At 37.7% G+C, this 19,022-nt stretch overlaps 1 protein-coding gene across 1 annotated transcript in view; it reads left to right on the top strand.

The window, feature by feature from the left end:
• Positions 1-19,022, top strand: part of PPP2R3A (protein phosphatase 2 regulatory subunit B''alpha) — a 181,869-nt gene that overhangs the window by 19,471 nt on the left and 143,376 nt on the right. The window contains exon 2 of the mRNA XM_023187834.3: positions 10,930-13,367. Coding sequence (XP_023043602.1) covers positions 11,373-13,367 — 1,995 coding nt within the window. The 5' untranslated portion in view covers positions 10,930-11,372. The remainder of the gene's footprint in view (positions 1-10,929; positions 13,368-19,022) is intronic.

The following is a 19,022-nucleotide window of genomic DNA, read 5'->3' on the forward strand; positions in this document are numbered from 1 at the left end:
GATTTCTTGTTATCTTTAACCAGAATTCGTGCTTGTACAGGAAATTAGAAAGGGACAGGACTTAAAGATAAAAGTGTTATGTTCAGATCCTGCTCATAGTTTTGTGATCATGATTAGTCAACTTAAGCCCCTGAGCTGCCTTCATTTATAGCCTCACTGATTCTCTTCTAGACTCTTTTGAGGCCTTCTGCCTGGCCTACCTAGCTTCGTCTTGTGTCCTCAAGTCTGCCCTCCACAATGCTACAAAGAGTAATATACCACAGTACACATTTGATCTTGTCTCCTCCCCTAACCACAATCTGTAACCTCTCAGGGGCTTTGTAGTGCTGTGTTGCCTTTGCCCCCACTCCTTCAGCTTAGGCTCCTGGAAACCTGTCTTCAAGCTTGACACTCAGATAATACCAAGTTCCTGCTAGCTCCCACACATCCCATGCTGCTTTCTGCTTTGCTCCCTTTTCTCACAGGACATTTTCCCTTCAGCCAACTACACTACTGTATTCCAGGACTGGGTTTGTCAGATCCCTTCTCTGGTATGTCTTCTTTTGCCTAAAGGTTGTGTATCCACTTTCCTGCCCACTCAGACTGTGAGCTGCTTGAGGCAAAACCATAGAGTTCATAGTTCTTTATGTTGAAGGGTACCTGGCCTGTAGTGGGACTCAAATTATTAAACTGTGTTATAAAGTGCATGTGTTCTTCTAAATTGTCTAAATGATTTTTACCTATAGATCATTACCTGATTTGTATATGTTCTCCTCCAAAATAAGAAAAATACTTAGAAAAGGAAATTGTGTGAACTAAAGTAACTTATAATATAGCTAGACAGAGACAAAAACTATTGGTGATATTTTGGAGTATATAATAAAGAATTTTTTAAAATTAGAAAATGGTAACAGTTTAACCCCAAATATTCCTTTTGGAGAAGTTCTCAGAGAAATCAGTAGCTTTGCAGATTACATGCATTAAAAATTAATAGCCTATTCATCATACTTCCCGCATCAAATAATACAAAATAGTTCTCTGGTAAAATGTAGCCCTTTCCTAATTCAAACCAAGAAGAAACAAATTTTGCTTTTCTCGTGTTCCCTAGATCCCAGAGCCATCTTTCATCCTGTTTTTCCTGAAGAAAAGATGAAATCCCTGTGAGGGAAGTGACTTGACCAAGTTACCGAGTTAGTCAGTGCAGAAGCTGAGACCAGGAGCTTCTGACTGCCCGCCTGGTGCTTTTTACCTTCAGCCACATTTCCTGTTTCTCCACTGCGCTAAAAGTAAAAGTAAGTTTTTCCTAATTCCCATATGCGGTAAAAATAAAAGTAAGCGCTTCCTAGTTCCCATATGTTTAAATCAGGTCCACTGCTGAATGTTTTTATATTACCCTTAGCCTCATTCAGACATTAGCCCTAAACCTAAAGCATTAATTGTTCTTTCATACCCATGTAAACAGTTTCTTTGAGCATCAGAAAATCTTTTCTATAAGAGGTGTTTTATTTTCTCAACTATATTAATTTTAGTTATTGTATTTTTTAAATTTCTCAACTGTTTTTGAAGTGGATACAATAAAATATTCCAGGTCTCCTTTTTTATTCCACAAATAGGCCTTACTGTATACTTTTGGTATTCTTTTAAACTGTTCTTTGGAAGCAGTTTCCACACTGAGTCATCCACCCAAGATTGCCTATGTTTTCCAGGCAAAGTAATAGTTTTATTATTTCTAAATGACTCATTACTTCTGAATCATTACACCTTGTGTACTCTGTTAAAGAAAAAGTTTTCAAGACAATTTTCTAGTTTTTTTCCTACTCTTAGTCTTCAAGTGATCTACCTAGGTGACATGGACATTCAGTCAACTCTGTCTTTTTTTTATGATTGATGTTGATCCTTTCTTCTTGAACCCTTTCATCAGCTGAGATAAGCAGTGGAATTTCTTTACCTCATACTCTGCTCCAGATGTTTCCTGAAGTGGAACAAATAAATAGCAACATAGTATGTGTAACACCATTCAATAATTTACATCATTACATTAATGTTTAAGAATATATTAACTTCCCAAATTTCTCCATGAAATCAGGGAGAGACACCCCAAAAAATGTAACTCTAATGTTTGCAGGGAGATGAATTTGGCTTCAGGCATGGATTTCAATACACATTCAGGAGAAAATATTCCCCATGTAGTTAAATATACTTGGCAGTGAAGAGACCAGAGTTAAAGATAAATATTTAAGAGGAAGTGCCAGATAAAGATTTTAAAGCCACAAAAGTAGACAAGATTTGAGCATACAAAGGACAAAACTCTGAGGAAGGCTGGCACATGGGGGACAAGAAGAGAGATGCAAGGGAGGAGACAGTGAATTTTCAAAGGACAGGTGGAGAACCAGCCAAATATGTCCCAGGAGTCAAGCGAGGAAAGTGTTTCATTCTTTTCAACTATAAAACCATTGAAAATCCTTATGAGCTTAGGATAAGCAAAGATCTTAAGGTAGTATATATAAATGTATTAACTATAAAAGAAAAAATGAGTAATTGGATTGATGAAAATTAATTTACAGGATTAAAACCTCCTACTCTTCAAAAGCTACTGCTAAGAAAATGGAAAGAGAAGCCACAGACTAGGAGATAATATCTGTATTTAAAATATATATATAATGAACTCAGAATTTAGTAATAAAAGATGACCCAAAAGGTTCTGAATAGACACTTCACAAAAGAAGATATATATGGATTTTTAATAAGCATATGAAAAAATACTCAACATCATTAGTCAGCAGGAAAATGCAAATTAAAGCCACAGTGGGATGCCACTTAACACTCACTAAGATGGCTAAAATTCACAAGTATCTGAAAGGATGTAGAGCTACTAGAGCTCTCAAGTGCTGCTAAGGGTATAAAATGGTAGACCCACTTTGGAAAACAGTTTTGCAGGTTCTTATAAAGTAAAATGTACATTTATCATGACACAGTAATTCCATTGCTAATTACCTAAAAGAAATGAACACATGTCCACAAAAAGACTTTTACTTAATTAGTCATAATAACTTTAAATCATAATAGCCCAAACTAGAAACAGCTCAAATGTCCATCAGCTGTATGAATATACCAGAATTTGTTTTATCTATTTGTTGAATAGCATCAGAACATTTGAATGGATAAAACAAATTCTGGTATGTTCATACAGTGGAATACTACTCAGCAGTGTAAAGGAATGTACAATTGACAACATACAGTAAAATGGATAAATCTCAAAACTGCTAAATGAGAGAAGACAGAGAGAAAAGTACATATGTAATTATGCTAATATGAAGATCTAGAACTGGTGAAACTTATCTACAGTATTAGAAATCAGATCAGTGGTTGTTGGATATTGGGGTAAGGGAAATTGAGAGAAGGCCTAGGGATAATTTTTTGCGTTGATAAAAATGTTCCGTCTTTTTTAAGGCAATGGTTACATGATTCTTGTCAAATCTCACTGGACAACACACTTAATATGTTTTTTATTGTATGTAAATTATCAATGAAGTTGATTTCAAAGTAAAAGTGAAGCTCTAAAAGCTGAAGGGAAGCTCTGTGTTTGTGGGCAGCATTTGTCAATTAGTGGGCTTCACTGTAAGGTGATCATGTAGCTGGATGAGATTTCTATTTCTCCAGAAAAAGATTCTTTAATCCACAGTGGAGACTAGGAGTTGGAGGTAGTAAGCCTGGTTTTTGGTGACCCGGGCCTCCTTTATTTTCAATCCTTTACCACCATCTTTGTTTGATGCGCCTGATGTTGGTACTTTTCTGTTTCAGCTTTTTCCTCCCAGCACGTCAACTTTCTGTCTTCAGCAGGATGAAAGAGGGATGATTTCTGAGTTTGTGGAGTGGGTGTAGGGAGACCTAATTATTCTCTTACAGACTTTCAAACAATCCCCCTAGGTTCATTCCTCTTACCTTACTCCATTTTCTGTGGTATCTGCTACCGACAAACCTCGGCTTTCTTTGGGTTGTACAGGGTGAATTGGTTTGCTTGTCATCAGTAAGCTAAGTCATTTACCATGCCTACTTCTCTTTTCTATCTTCATCTGGAGTTACAGGTATCTCTTAGGTTTTGAAGATGCAGTTCGCGTTCCTGTTTCTCATTATTATTATTTGGAGGAGACCTTAAAACTGTGAAACCCATACTGCACGTTTTCAACGTTACCAATACCAGACTCCTTATACCTCTCCAAACACACAAGCTTTTCCTATCTCCGGGCCTTCATAGAATTCCTTTTTGCTTACAAGGCGCAGTCCAACCTGTTTTTACCTGATAAGGCTCTTATCTTTCAAAATCCAGTTCCTCTCCGTCCTAACTTTTCTTACCTGGTGCTTCTAAACCTTTGTTTCACAGCAGATCTTCTTCATCAGGAATTGTCATATAGCAGTTTATTGTGGAGCATTCCAGAGGCACTGGAAAGTACATGTTAGAGTAATCATAATCTGCTTAAAGTGGTGGTAATAGTAAGTGCTTGATAACTGTTTGTTGAATGAACTCTAAACATGCATATGAACCACTTGCCCAGAAATTAGGAAAACAGACTCTGCCCTTTGTGGAGATGAAAGGACCAGCAGAGACCAAAAGCCTGGGGAGTGGGGCTAGCAGCATGCCACAGAACTGAGGTGGCATAAATGTACACATTTAGAACAATTATGATTTCCCAAGTAATCTGTTGTGTTAGGGGTATAAAGCAGACTATTACAGATGCTTAGACTGAAAATTTTTCTCGTATTTTATCTCATCTAAGATTATAAAACACTCATTTAATGTGCCATTAAGAAAGAAAAAAATCCTATTGATTATGATAGAATGCTTATCATCTAGAACTTTTTTAACTTATTGAAAGAGTTCTATGAGACCTATGTTGACAGAGTTTTTCTTTTTTTCTTTTTTTCTTTGTTTTTGAGATGGAGTCCCGCTCTGTGACCCAGACTGGAGTGCAGTGGCGCGATTTCGGCTCACTGCAGCCTTCGACTCACTGCAGCCTCTGCCTCCCGGGTTCCATTAATTCTCCTGCCTCAGCCTTCCGAGTTAGCTGGGATTACAGGCACACACCACCATGCCCAGCTAATTTTTGTATTTTTAGTAGAGATGGGGTCTCACCATGTTGGCGAGGCTGATTGTAAACTCCTGACCTCTGGCAGTCTGCCCACCCTGGCCTCCCAAAGTGCTAGGATTATAGGCATGAGCCACCGCACCAGGCCTGACAGATATTTTTAATTATATATCACTCTTGTGCATATATAAATAAAATCCAATGGAAATAATTGGCTAAAATATTTCTAGAATTTCTTCCATTCAGATTCAAACTCTTTAAAATCACTTTTCAATTTAGAGCCACCTATGTTTATACTTTCTTTCTCTGCCATCCAGAGTGTTTGCTGATGATGCATTTCTTAAAAGAGTGTTCTGCTATGATCTTTGGGAATTTTCTGCCAAGTCATTCTGCATGTTTTTTTACAATAGTGTTTTCTTGACCTTACTAGAGTGTGTTCAATAAATGACAACCATGTCACAGTTCTGCCTGGCCAATAGGGATTTTAAGATGCTACCAACTGTAAGATGTATTTCCATTTCAGAGATGTTAAAATGTCCAAAAAAAAAATGTATTTTAGAATTGAAAAATACTGTAGCTCAATAATTAATGTGATTCTGGCACCAGAAACTTTCTCTTTATTCCTATTATTTAAAGGCTGCTGCTTTTTAAAAATGTATTGATAACCAAACGTTTCTTCTAAACTGCCATTTTTGTGAAAATTTTTAAGGTTTTCTTCTCTACTTCGAAGTTTTCTTGTCTTCACATTTTTTTTGCTTAAAGTTAGCAGAGGCACATTTCTACCAACTTTAAAAGAAGCCTGATGAAAAAATAGACCTTCTACATCTCAAATGATTTAATGAAGTCTTCACTAATATGCAGAGAGAAATATTTGTTGGTTAATGTAACGGAGTCAAAGCTTATTGCAAAAACAGATGTCATCCTAGTGGAAGATTTTTAGTAAATTACTAAGAAACTTTTTCTCTCCTTTGCTCCTTCTTGATCAACATTATTTAATCAATAAACATATTACTTCATACTTCTCATGTGAGTGCTTACACCTACTTGAATCTCTTGCTGCTATTCTTTTTGTATTCTGGCCTTGATGAGAAGCCCTGAATCAATCCAGTCATTTGTACCATCTCTCCTTCTACATCAGTCCTGCTGAATGTTTCAGGATCTATCCTTACTTTCGCCTGTTGCTAATCAGATACCTCCTTATTTTCATTAACAGCTATTTCAGATTTTCACTGTCTTCTCAAATTCTTCAGTACCTCTCCTTTCCCCTAAACTTTAATCAATAATTTTGCTTTCGGTTTCACTGAGAAAAATTGAAGCTGTCGTAGAAAAAATTCCTTATATTTTTCTTCTTCCATATATAAATTGGTTTATTTCCCCCTGCCTCACTAGGAAAGGTTTCCACCTTCCTCTGAGACTAATCCCCTCACCAGGGCTTTGGCTACTAGTTCCTGGGTCCCCAAAGCTGCTTCTGGATCTTTCCCTTCAGCCTGTATACAAGCTCAAATATTTTCTATCATTTAAGAAAAAATTCGTATCTTCATTCTCTTCTAGCTGCCATTTTATAGCCTTCCTTTTCTTAGCAAAAAAAAAAAAAGGAAAATCTAGTCTACCTACACCACTTTTTTTGACACCAAATCCCTGCAATTGCACATGATAAGGGTACCAGCAACCTTCATATTGGCAAATCCAGTTTTTTGTTTTTCCTGGACTGCTTAGTAGCATCCAGTGCTAGTGACCTCCATTTGGAAAGTCCCTTCTTCAGCCTCCATAAAACTGCTTTCTCCTAGTTTTCTAGTTATCTTTTTCTCTTTCTTCTTAGACTACCTCTAAGAATTCTGTCCCTCTCTTCAACCCGCAACTGTCATTGATCCTCAACTTTTCCTCAGTCTAGAGCTCTCCTCACTTTATGCACTCACCCTAAGTAACTTCTCAGAGCTGTGTCTCCAACCCAGATCTTTCTGCTGACCTCCAGGTTTTTATGTTCACATTTCATTCAGTCATCTACCATTTAGATATTCCACAGGTACCTCCTCAAACAACACATTCAGAAAATAACTTTATCTGTCCTTTGGCCACCCCCTGTAAAACAAAAACAAAAAGTCTGTCTTGGGAGTAGCAAGACAAGTCTCCCAGTACTTAAGCCGGAAACCTAAGATTCTTCCCTGTCACTTCCCCCTCCTGCTGTTCTATGGATTCTTCCTTCTGGGCTGATCAGTGCCCTCCTCTTTGTTATTACTGTCACCTACTTGGTTTAGATTCTCATCACTTCTTGCATAGATTATTATCATAACCTCCTAATTGATTTCTAGGTCTTCAGTATAGTTCCTATCTATCCTCCACTCAGGTGCTGCAGTAATCTTCCTAAAACAAATTTAATCATGTTACTCTGTAGCCTAGAAGTCTTTGTTTTTCTCATAGCTTTCAGAATAAAGTTCAGAATCCTTAGTTTAGCACACAAAGGCCAACTGTGGTTGGCTTTTGCTGCTGCTGCTCTTTTTTCCTGCCCTCTTGCTTGTTTCTATACGCCCCCCAGTGAAACTAGCTGGAACTACTTGTGCTTCGGGACTCACTGTGCAGTGTTCTGCCTCTCTGCCTTCACATGTGTGTTTCCCTCTACCTGGAGTATTCTTCCCTTCCTTTTTGTCTAAGTAGCTCTCATTAATCCTTCAAAATTATGTACCTACATCGCTATAGTTTGGGAAGCTTTTCCTGACTCCTCAGTCTGATTCAGATGCTCCCTCTCAAAACAGACAAAGGACATGAAGAAAGGCTTCACAAGTGAACAATGACAGAATGTCTAATAGGTAAATGAAAAGATATTCAGACTTACCAGCCATCAAGGAAATGAAGATTAAAACAGTGTACTTCCATTTTTTTCATCAATCAAATTACCAAAAATTTAAAGAAAGGAATCAGTCCAAGAAAACATGGAGAAACAGGCCCTTTTCTAGATTGGCCCTGTGTATCTAATGACCTTTTTTGAAAAAGTATATGTACACACACACACACACACACATACACACACATCTTTTGACTCAACATTTTACTATGTGGAATATATTATACGCAAATAACTGAAGAGCTATGTAAAGTATATGTAAAAGAATGTTTATCACTGCTCATTTGAAAACAATTAGTAAATAACCTAAATGCTCAGCAATAACAAATGACTAATTTTGTTTATATGATAGAATAGTCATTAAAATGATCTATGTCTGTTTTGACATGGAAGTACATTTATGAGATATTGTCAAAGTAAGTTATAATATGGTCCAAATTTTATAAAAAATATATACATTTATAAATTTTCATAAGAGAAAGTTAAAGTATATCCATAAGAATATCAACAGTGTTTATTTCTGCTTGTGAATGTTGTCCAACTTTTCTGAAAAGAACATTTATTAATTGTGGGAGCAAAATGGGAGAAACTTGACCTCACTCCTGATAGCTGCTGTGCTTGCTTGCTTCTGTCCCTGCCCTCATTAAACATTGAGCACTCTGAAGACCATCACTATATGTCATTTGGCAACATTCTCCCAGGGTCTGGCACAGAGTAGGGAATGTTTGATAAGTGAATTAGAGCAATAACAGCAATAACATTTATTGTGCATTTCCTGAGTCTCAGGTATTGTTGTAAGCATCTAACATATGTTAACTTAATCTTCATGAGATGGATGTTATTATTCTCTCCATTTTGCTGTTGAAACAGATTGACATGGTTAACCAGCTTATATTAGGCCACACTGGCAGGATTGGGAATCAAACCCATGCAGCCTAACTGTCTCTTAGATGCAGGATAGCATGGTGCTTCTGAGTTAGGTTGAATCTCTGATTGAAAATAGTGGATTAGATTCCATGTCTAAGATTCCATGCGGTGATGAACTGGGCATCAGTTGAATTATGGTCTGAATAAAAAGGCAGAATTTGACACCCATAGGTCTGAAATAAATAGCAGGGAAAGTAATCTTTAATGCTTTGGCATTTTTTTTTTAACTCAAATTATTTTAGACTGTAAATTTCTCATTGGTAGTTGGTGCCACCTCTTGAGGTTTGATTTTCTGCTGTTGATGTCCTTTCAAAACATACTCAAAAACCTAAATTTGTGATTCGTTCTTTTAAGTCTTGCCCTATCCCCTTTTTCTTTCTCAGTAAGATGACTCATGAAAGGTTCGTCAGATTTTTATTTATTTACTCATTTTTATGTATGTATGTATGTATTTATTTATTTTTTGACATGGAGTCTTGCTCTGTCACCCAGGCTGGAGTACAGTGGCATGATCTCAGCTCACTGCAACCTCCACCTCCTGGGTTCAAGAAATTCTCCTCCTGCCCCAGCCTCCCAAGTAGCTGGGACTGCAGGCCATGTCATCTCCCATTGTCCCCTTGCTTTCTCTGCCCCACCCACTTTGGTCTCTTTGCCATTCCTTTTTTTTTTTTTTTTTTGAGACGGAGTCTCACTGTGTCGCCCAGGCTGGAGTGCAGTGGCTGGATCTCAGCTCACTGCAAGCTCCGCCTCCCGGGTTTACGCCATTCTCCTGCCTCAGCCTCCTGAGCAGCTGGGACTACAGGCACCCGCCACCTCGCCCGGCTAGTTTTTTTTTGTATTTTTAGTAGAGATGGGGTTTCACCGTGTTAGCCAGGATGGTCTCGAACTCCTGACCTCGTGATCCACCCGTCTCGGCCTCCCAAAGTGCTGGGATTACAAGCTTGAGCCACCGCGCCCGGCCTCTTTGCCATTCTTTTAGTGAATCACGCATGCTCCACTCCAGGGCCTTTGTACTTGCCGTTAGTGAATCACACATGCTCCACTCCAGGGCCTTTGTACTTGCCGTTATTCTGCCCTGGAGGATTTACCTCATAATACCTTCTTGGCCTGCTTCCTCTAGTCTTTGAGGTCTCTGCTCTTCAGATGTCAGTGAGGTCTTCTCTGACAACCCTTCATAAAACAGAACCCTCCCAGCGTTTCTAAACCCTTGCCCTGCATTGTTTTTCTCCCCAACACATGCCACCATGTAAGTTTATATGTTTAACTTGTATATTGGGTTTTTCCCCCGTGTTTTATTTCCTGCTTTATCCCTAGTGTATACGAAGAGCCTGGTACACACAGTAGGTAGCCAGTATTTGTTGACTGAATAAATACGTTGACAGAACCTTCTTGGAAAGCAACTACAGTATATTTTAAAAGCCATTTTTTTTTTTTTAAAGAGAATGATTAAGTCAATTCTGTCCGCTTGATGCAGAGAGAGGGATATCCGCATGGGGCAGGATCTGGGAGATGGGATCAAGATCAGTAATGAAACTTGTTTTTTCTCTCAGTAAGCAAAGAGAAGATGATGGGAGAATAATTTCTAAGGATAGAGGAAATTTGAGACTCAAGAACAGGTACTAGGTGTTGGTAGTCGTTGAGAAGACTAGGTTGATGGAAGCGAAAGGTTGGTGCGGGGACATAGTAGAAAATATGATTATAGATGGATGGGAACAGGTGTCGAGGGACTTAAAAGTGAGTCAAAAAGAGGTAGACTTGCTGTGATCCATGAGAAGATCAGAAATGTGAATTCTTAAGCTGTGAGGGATGACAATGCCATGTAAATCTAAGCTTAGTGTCATATAAGGTGGCAAGGAGCGTGCAATAAGAAATTCATCTCAGAGGTAGATGTGACAAGGTAGAGTTGAGGTAATATTACTCTAGGCAATAAGGAGTATAAGGTGTGATGAAACAAAGGCATGAGTTGAATATCAGCTGTAAGGATATTGCAGATAATAAGGCTTGGTGGTTAACTGCATATGGGATGCAAAGAAAGAGGAAATTAAAAGTTCCAGCGTTAAAAATAATATTTCTTTTTAATTATTTTCTTTTTTATTACAGGTTTCTCTGTCATTCACAGAAAAATGGATCATTTAAACCCTTGGAGGACTCAGTTATCACAATACTTCTCTGCTACCAACTAAGATTTATGATAGTAAATTTATGACAGCAAACTTCCATGTTATGGAACTGTTGAACTAAAAGAGGATATTCTTTCATCAAAATAATTCTGCAGTATCATATTACTAAATAAAATTAAAAAGCACAATTATTAAATTATTAAATTTGCCAGTACAAGCACACATGTGCAGCAGCTACTGTATCCTGATAGTTACCAAACCTCAAATATAAATGATTTCCCTTCATGGGAAAAGCCATTATATTTGGAAGAAACCACTGAACATTGTTATTAAATATATTTTCAGCTAATTGTCATTTAGGAGAATTTTCATGAAACAAGTTCTAGAAAGTTCCAAGTCCCACCAGTAAGTGGATTTGATATTATGGCAGCAACTTACAGACTTGTGGTTAGTACTGTGAACCACTACAGCAGTGTGGTGATAGACCGGCGTTTTGAACAAGCTATACATTATTGCACTGGAACCTGCCACACCTTCACACATGGAGTTGACTGCATTGTGGTACACCATAGTGTTTGTGCAGACCTCTTGCACATCCCTGTGTCTCAGTTCAAAAATGCAGATCTGAACTCTGTGTTTCTACCCCACGAAAATGGGCTTTGCTCGACCGAAGGAGAATATCCCCAACAGGCCTTCACAGGCATACCCAGGGTTAAGAGAGGATCTACATTTCAGAATACCTGCAACTTAAAGGACATTGCAGGAGAAGCAATCAGTTTTGCCAGTGGGAAAATAAAAGAATTTTCCCTTGAAAAACTCAAAAACTCTAACCATGCAACTTACAGAAAGGGAAGGAAAGTTAAGTCTGACTCATTTAATAGGAGGTCAGTTGATTTGGACTTGCTTTGTGGCCATTATAACAATGATGGGAACGCCCCATCCTTTGGTTTACTGAGGAGTTCTTCAGTTGAGGAAAAACCTTTATCTCATAGAAACTCACTTGATACGAACCTGACTTCCATGTTTCTTCAAAACTTCTCTGAAGAAGACTTGGTTACTCAGATTTTGGAAAAACATAAAATAGATAATTTTTCTTCTGGGACAGACATAAAGATGTGCTTGGACATCTTATTGAAATGCTCTGAGGATTTAAAAAAATGCACAGACATCATAAAACAATGCATAAAGAAAAAGTCAGGGAGTAGCATCAATGAAGGAAGTGGTAATGATACATTTTCTAGTTCTGAAACTGTCTATATGAATGTAATGACCAGGTTAGCATCCTATCTGAAAAAGTTACCATTTGAATTCATGCAGTCTGGGAATAATGAGGCTCTAGATTTAACAGAACTGATCAGTAATATGCCTAGCTTACAACTGACTCCCTTCTCTCCAGTGTTTGGCACTGAACAACCCCCTAAATATGAAGATGTTGTCCAGCTCTCAGCTTCTGACTGTGGACAATTTCAAACTATTGAATTGCAAGATGACAAGCCTAATTCTAGGAAGATGGACACTGTACAATCCATTCCAAACAACTCCACAAATTCCTTATATAACTTAGAGGTAAATGATCCTAGAACTCTACAAGCTGTCCGGGTTCAAGCACAGTCATTAACCATGAACCCTTTAGAAAATGTTTCTTCTAATGACTTAATGGAAACTCTTTATATCGAAGAAGAGTCAGATGGAAAGAAAGCATTAGATAAAGGACAGAAGACAGAGAATGGACCTAGTCATGAGTTATTAAAGATACATGAACATAGACCAGAATTTCCAGAACATGCTACTCATCTTAAAAAATGCCCCGCCTCAATGCAAAATGAAATTGGTAAGATATTTGAGAAATCATTTGTTCATCTACCTAAGGAAGGCTGTAAATCAAAAGTTTCTAAAGTTGAAGAGGGAGACCAGAGAGATTTTACAAATTCCAGTAGCCAAGAAGAGATAGATAAATTGTTAATGGATTTGGAATCATTTTCACAGAAGATGGAGACCTCTCTAAGAGAGCCACTTGCAAAGGGTAAAAACTCTAATTCTTTAAATAGTCACAGTCAGTTGACTGGTCAGTCCCTTGTAGATGTTGAGCCTAAATCTAAAGTCTCTTCACCCATAGAAAAAGTCTCGCCTTCCTGTCTAACAAGGATTATTGAAACCAATGGACACAAAATAGAGGAAGAGGATCGAGCCCTCTTACTGCGAATTCTGGAAAGCATTGAAGATTTTGCTCAAGAACTAGTTGAATGCAAATCAAGCAGAGGGAGCCTATCACAAGAGAAGGAAATGATGCAAATTCTACAGGAAACCTTGACAACTTCCTCCCAGGCCAATTTATCAGTCTGTAGAAGTCCTGTTGGTGATAAAGCCAAAGATACTACTTCAGCAGTTTTGATTCAGCAGACTCCAGAGGTGATCAAGGTAAGCCCCAACAATTTTGAGTCCTAGGAACTCTTTAATTTGAAAATTTTATAAAGAAAAACTTTTTTGTTAGCCATTTTTTGTTCTACTAAAACTCCTGCCCTGCTCTAGGAATGATCTCACTCAGCTCAGAGTCAGTAAAAAGCAAAGATTATACAGGATAATATATAAAAAAAGAAAAAAGCAGACTTTAGACTCAGACTGGTTTCTACTACCCTCCCCATACCGTTCATCTTCTTTCCAGCTCTGTGACCAAAGGAAAATTACTTACCTTTAATATCCTCATCTTTATGGTAGAAATAAGGATCAAAATAGCTGGTGTGAAACATAAGCAAGGTTCCTTACACAAAGTAGGCATTTAATATTAGTCCTCACCCTCCCCAGCCAACCAAGAGACCGGTTGTTACATGCCTGTGTAGACCTGTGTAAGGTTAGTGTAGAGTACAAAAGAAGAGAAGACATGATTCTTAGAGATCTTAAAATCTACTTGTAGAGACAAAACTGACAATTTTTGAAACAGTTTATAAACATGTGAACACCATTCTGAAAGCATTGTCATAACAGTAGGCCTTCAAAGAAGGTAAAGACTAAAGGATAAGATTTGATTCTCCAGGCACCTGAGCATAAATATCAATCTAGAATCATAGAAGTATTTTCAAAAGTTTTTAATCCATCCCCCTACTGAAAGTACTGCTTTTGAATACTCCCAGAAAGGCAGTTATCTTCCCATTTTATTTACATATGTGTGTCGTAGCGCACCAAGATTATTCCTTGTTCATTTTGTAAGTCCAACATGGGTTAGCAAGAGGCTCTGCTCTACTTCACTCAAGGACCCAGTCTGATGGAGGCTCCATGTTCTCACTGCTGCCCATTGACTCATCTGGAATATGTGGCTTTTGAGTTCACTGAAGGAGGGGAACAAAGGGTGATGCTTTTAACTGCCTTGTCCCAAACTTGGACACACTTCATTTCTGATCACAGTCCAGTGATTCCCAACCTAAAATCTGAGAAACATAGAAAAGCACATGGAATATTTGTTAAGCACTGCCCCTACTACATGAATGAGCTATATGTATCAACATGTATGAATTCAGACATAAAGCCAAATCGACAAAAGCAAGTGGTAAAATAAGGATATGAATAATTTTGAGATATATACATTTTTACAAAAAGTATGAAGAAATACATGGATACACAAAATCCAGTGTTAATTGTTAATCCTGGAGGAAGGGAAATGCAACTTAGAAAGGGCATACAGGGGACCCGAATAGTATTAGTCATATTTTACTTCATAATCTGGGTAGTGGATCCATAAGTATTTTGTCATGTTATTCTTTGTGCTTTTTATATTCTTAAATATTACATAGTAATTTTTTAAAAAACTAATTGGATATTTGAGATGCCATTTATGTGACCAAGTTAAAATACAAGTTACTTATTAGGCTTCTCATTACAAGTTTCATTTGAGCAGGGGAAAAACTGGGAAAAAAATCAGAAGAATCTTTCTTTCCGTGGTACAGGTTAAGCATCCAAAATCCAAAGTGCTCTAAAATTTGAAACTTTTTGGGCACCAACATGATGCCACAAGTGGAAAATTCTGCACCTGACCTTGTGACAGGTCACAGTCAAAACGCTGTCAAAACCTTGTTTCACGTACGAAATTCTTTAAAATACTGTGTAAAATTACCTTCAAGCTATGTGTATATATGAAACAAATAAATTTCATATTTAGACTTGGGCCCCATCCCCAAGGTATCTCATTATGTATATGCAGATATTCCAAAATCCAAAAAAAATTCTAAATCTAAACTGGTCCTGAGCATTTTGAATAAGGGATACTTAATCTGTATGTTCTGTGGCTGCTATTCTTCTGTGGACTTTTTTAGTTACTAGCAACACTAAAGTTTAAAACAATACATACTTAATAAGGTTACTAAGTGATTATTTGGTTCTAAATATTGTAGATGTTCCCTGAGCATTTCTGTGAAATTACTTTGTGTGAATCTCCTCATTTGTTGGTTCACAGGTGGTAATATCTTTAGTTTTGGGTCAACACTAGGGGAGAAACTTGGAATCAATCACAAAAGTGAGAAAAATCCCTTCATGTGGTTTTTTTCCCACATGACACATTGCAGGACACAGGCAATACTGTTGTACTTAATAGTTTGTTATAAAGGAAAGAAAATACCTACATAGCAACTTCAAAATGATAATAATGTCATAAAAGTGACTAGTTATTGTGAACTAAGGCATACTAAGACATTTAAAGGTATTATCTCGCTATTTTCCCTCACAATAACCTGTCTGCCCATTGAAGAACATCTGCTTTCTCTGATGACCTATTCCAATGTCTTAAAACCATTATAACCAGAAACTCTCACTGTGATACGGTGTTCTGAATTTTACTCAACCCTCTTCCCCCATTATCTTCTGTGACAAAAAGGAGACAAATTCTCTAAAAAGAGATGGACTGCATAAAGTAGAAAATGTCTGAGTATCACGTGTCCTGTGTCCCTGGCCAACACCCATGACCCCCCAATCTAGGTACAGCTACCTTAAAATGTCACACTGGGCTCTAAATGTGCTCCCCAGTTTTTCGACAAGTAATGGACTGAAATCAAAATCTTATTAAAAGACTGTCTCCTGCCATTCTTTTAAATAAGTTTCAATATCACAGAATGTAAAATTTGATGAGATTTCTTCTTGATAGAAGTTGAAAAAGTAATTAATGAAAAGCTAATTTAAAGAGACAGATAATATAAAATGTTTAATTCAGGAAGATGCTTAATGTAAGAAGACAAACCATTCTTCCTTGACTCAGTTCCATTCCTACTTGTCTTTTTTTTTTAATCTTATGAAAAATTTAAGTGAGGAATTGGCAAACATTTCTGTGAAGGGCAAGATAGTAAATATTTTAGGCTTTATGGGTCAGAGTCTCTGTCATGTAGTCTTATTTGCTCTTCGCAAGACAAACCAACAGCCAAACGACCCAATGCTTTAAAAATGTAAACCATTCTTAGCTCTAAGACTTAAAAAAACAGGCAGTGGGCCAGATTTGGTCAATAGACTGAAGTTTGTCAACCCATTTTAAGCAAATAGAAAAGTATGGTGAATGATATAAAAGCACTGTTATCACTCATCACTTAGCTTTGTCAAATCTTAACATTTTACTGTTAGCTTCAAAACTCCACCTTTTGTCCCAGGGGAATTCAGCAAGAGACTAAATAGATATGTCATGAATCCATTATTTCTCTCAAACCTAAGCTCTGTGATAGTTTTATCTTGATAATAAAGGGCAACAAAAATTGTTCTAACAGAACTTTCCTTCCTAGAGAATATAAAGGGAAATTTCAGGCTGCTGTGCTTGTATTATTGTGAATTCCAAGTTAGTAAAATCCACACCAATAAGGGATAGAGAGTAAGAAGCCTACCTGTCTTTCGGATGGTAACCTTTTCCCATCGGTTTTCTGGAGTTTCAAGTCAGAATTTAAGCAGGCAGTCTACCTGACAACCTAATTCACATCTAATCTTCCCTTTTTCCATTCAGCCTCCAAAAATGTTATCTCAAGCTCTCAAATGTACCCGAGGTGAAAATGAAATATTGAAATAAGAATATGGAAGAAGATGTGTGAATCTCTCTTTTTAAGTTTCCACATCTGGGCTACTAGCCTCTGTTGGCCTCTATTTAGCATTAAGTAGCTATTTTTTGAATGAATAAACGAATAAGTGGAGGAATAACCAAGTGAGGGAATTTTCACTCTCCTGCTTTGTCTCCTTCTCAAATGGAAACTGCTCCCTTGCCCGAGGACTGTCCCTTTCCCTGCTTTTTGCTTCTCAAGGATGGGTACAAGAAGACCTGACCTCAGGGTGCCCTTCTCGGACTTCAGGGTAGTGCCTCAGCAAGACTCAAGTATCTTACCTAGACCTCTAAGTCTTTTAATTCCTCTAGCTTTTAACACCTAAAAAATGACAGCACCCTAGGAAGGGTCCGGTCACCTTTCCTGGCAAGAGGGGAAGACATCATGAGAGTGTAGATTGTTTTACTTTATTGCGGGGCAGAAATCCCTCGATAATATGCTGTAGCTATTTCGAGGAGAGAGTGCTTTCTTGATCACCATTGTTCCCACAGGCTTTCTTACAGTACACCATATACGAGCTCTTTGTTTACATTTTGAAAATTTTGTAACCATTTATTTTCTCTTTAAGGAATACCTATATATTGTCCTTTTGCCCATTCTTAGAAGTTGCTATCTTCCTCCTCATGGATTTGGGTTGGAAAAGGATATTTCTGGCCATTTATTTTTGTACAGTTGTTTGTTTTTTATTTATTTTTGGATGCCCGAGAGAGAAATCTTTGAAGGTGGGCACAATTTCTGTTGTTACTGGAACTTACTTTGCTTTCTTCTAACCCTGAGCAGGAATATGTATTTGAAATTTCATTCCAGAGTAAATAAAGGATCTTCCTAGGTTAATGATCTAACATTTAGGTTTCCTCAATGTTTAGATAGTATAGTGTATAGTTTTGTATGTATATTTGAATGCAGAATAATTAGGAAAATAAATTTAACATTTTAGCAAAGCACATTTTAGGAACTTTGTTAAACGTTCCTTCTGGAACATTAATAAACACTTTTCTCTCTTTACTTTCTAGGTTTATATCCATGCCTTCATTAACATTAGCCAGTCATGTCACTGAGGGAAAATGTTTGTTCTTCCCTAGCTTTGTAGGTATTCATGGTGCCTAGGTTCAGTGCTGGGAATACTTGATAGAAATCAAGACACTTGAAGAAATCAGTGTCTTTTCTACAAGACACTGTAGAAATCAAGCAATGAAATAGGAAACCATTCTCTCCTCCTCTCAATTACCACCAAGCAGATTAATAAAAGTAAACAGATCTGCCTGGTGGCAAATAGGAATTTGTGGAATGAGCCCAACCTGAATATCCCCCTCCACCTTTGGTGGCTTCTGACATCACGTCCCTTTGCATTAATACCTCCATTCTTTCTGATTAACATCAGGTATCTCAAATATGTCCCCACCTATGTTCACAAGAGCCTGGTAGATATATATGTACTGATGTAGAAAGGTCAAGATAAAGTTAAAAATGTAAATTGCAAGATGTACCATTATGATTCCTTTTTGTTATTAATATATTTTTATGCACACAGAAAGTCTGGGCTTCATATGCTCCATATTCATGTTCCTCCAGAAGTAGAAAGTGAATCTCATATCTAGGTGTTCCTGATAAGTCCGCCCTCTCCCAGCCTCCATTCCACCCTTGGCAGGAGTGAAGAGGAGCTCCCAGAACTCAGCTTGCTCCATTAAGCCCACAGGCCTGTCCAACCCTCACAGCTTCACCACCACTCTCCGAGTTAAGGTCATCAGGACTGATGTAATATAGCCTTCATCCCTGTTTACATTAGTCACCACCAGAAGTCAAGGAATCCAGATCACCCCCCATCCCCCACCCCACTTTCCTTCTCACACTGCTCTTATATATCTCCTAAGTCCACTTCCAACCCTCCCAACTCCTGAAATCCTTTCATCATGTCCTCTTGCACTCTGAACTCATGATCTTTCACCAGCAAAGTTTCCTATGTCATCTCTCTTCTCTAAACATTTCCTTTCCTGTTATAACTGAAACTCCTCTCTTC

The sequence above is a fragment of the Piliocolobus tephrosceles genome, chromosome 2 (assembly GCF_002776525.5).
Source record: "Piliocolobus tephrosceles isolate RC106 chromosome 2, ASM277652v3, whole genome shotgun sequence".
Taxonomy (NCBI): domain Eukaryota; kingdom Metazoa; phylum Chordata; class Mammalia; order Primates; family Cercopithecidae; genus Piliocolobus; species Piliocolobus tephrosceles.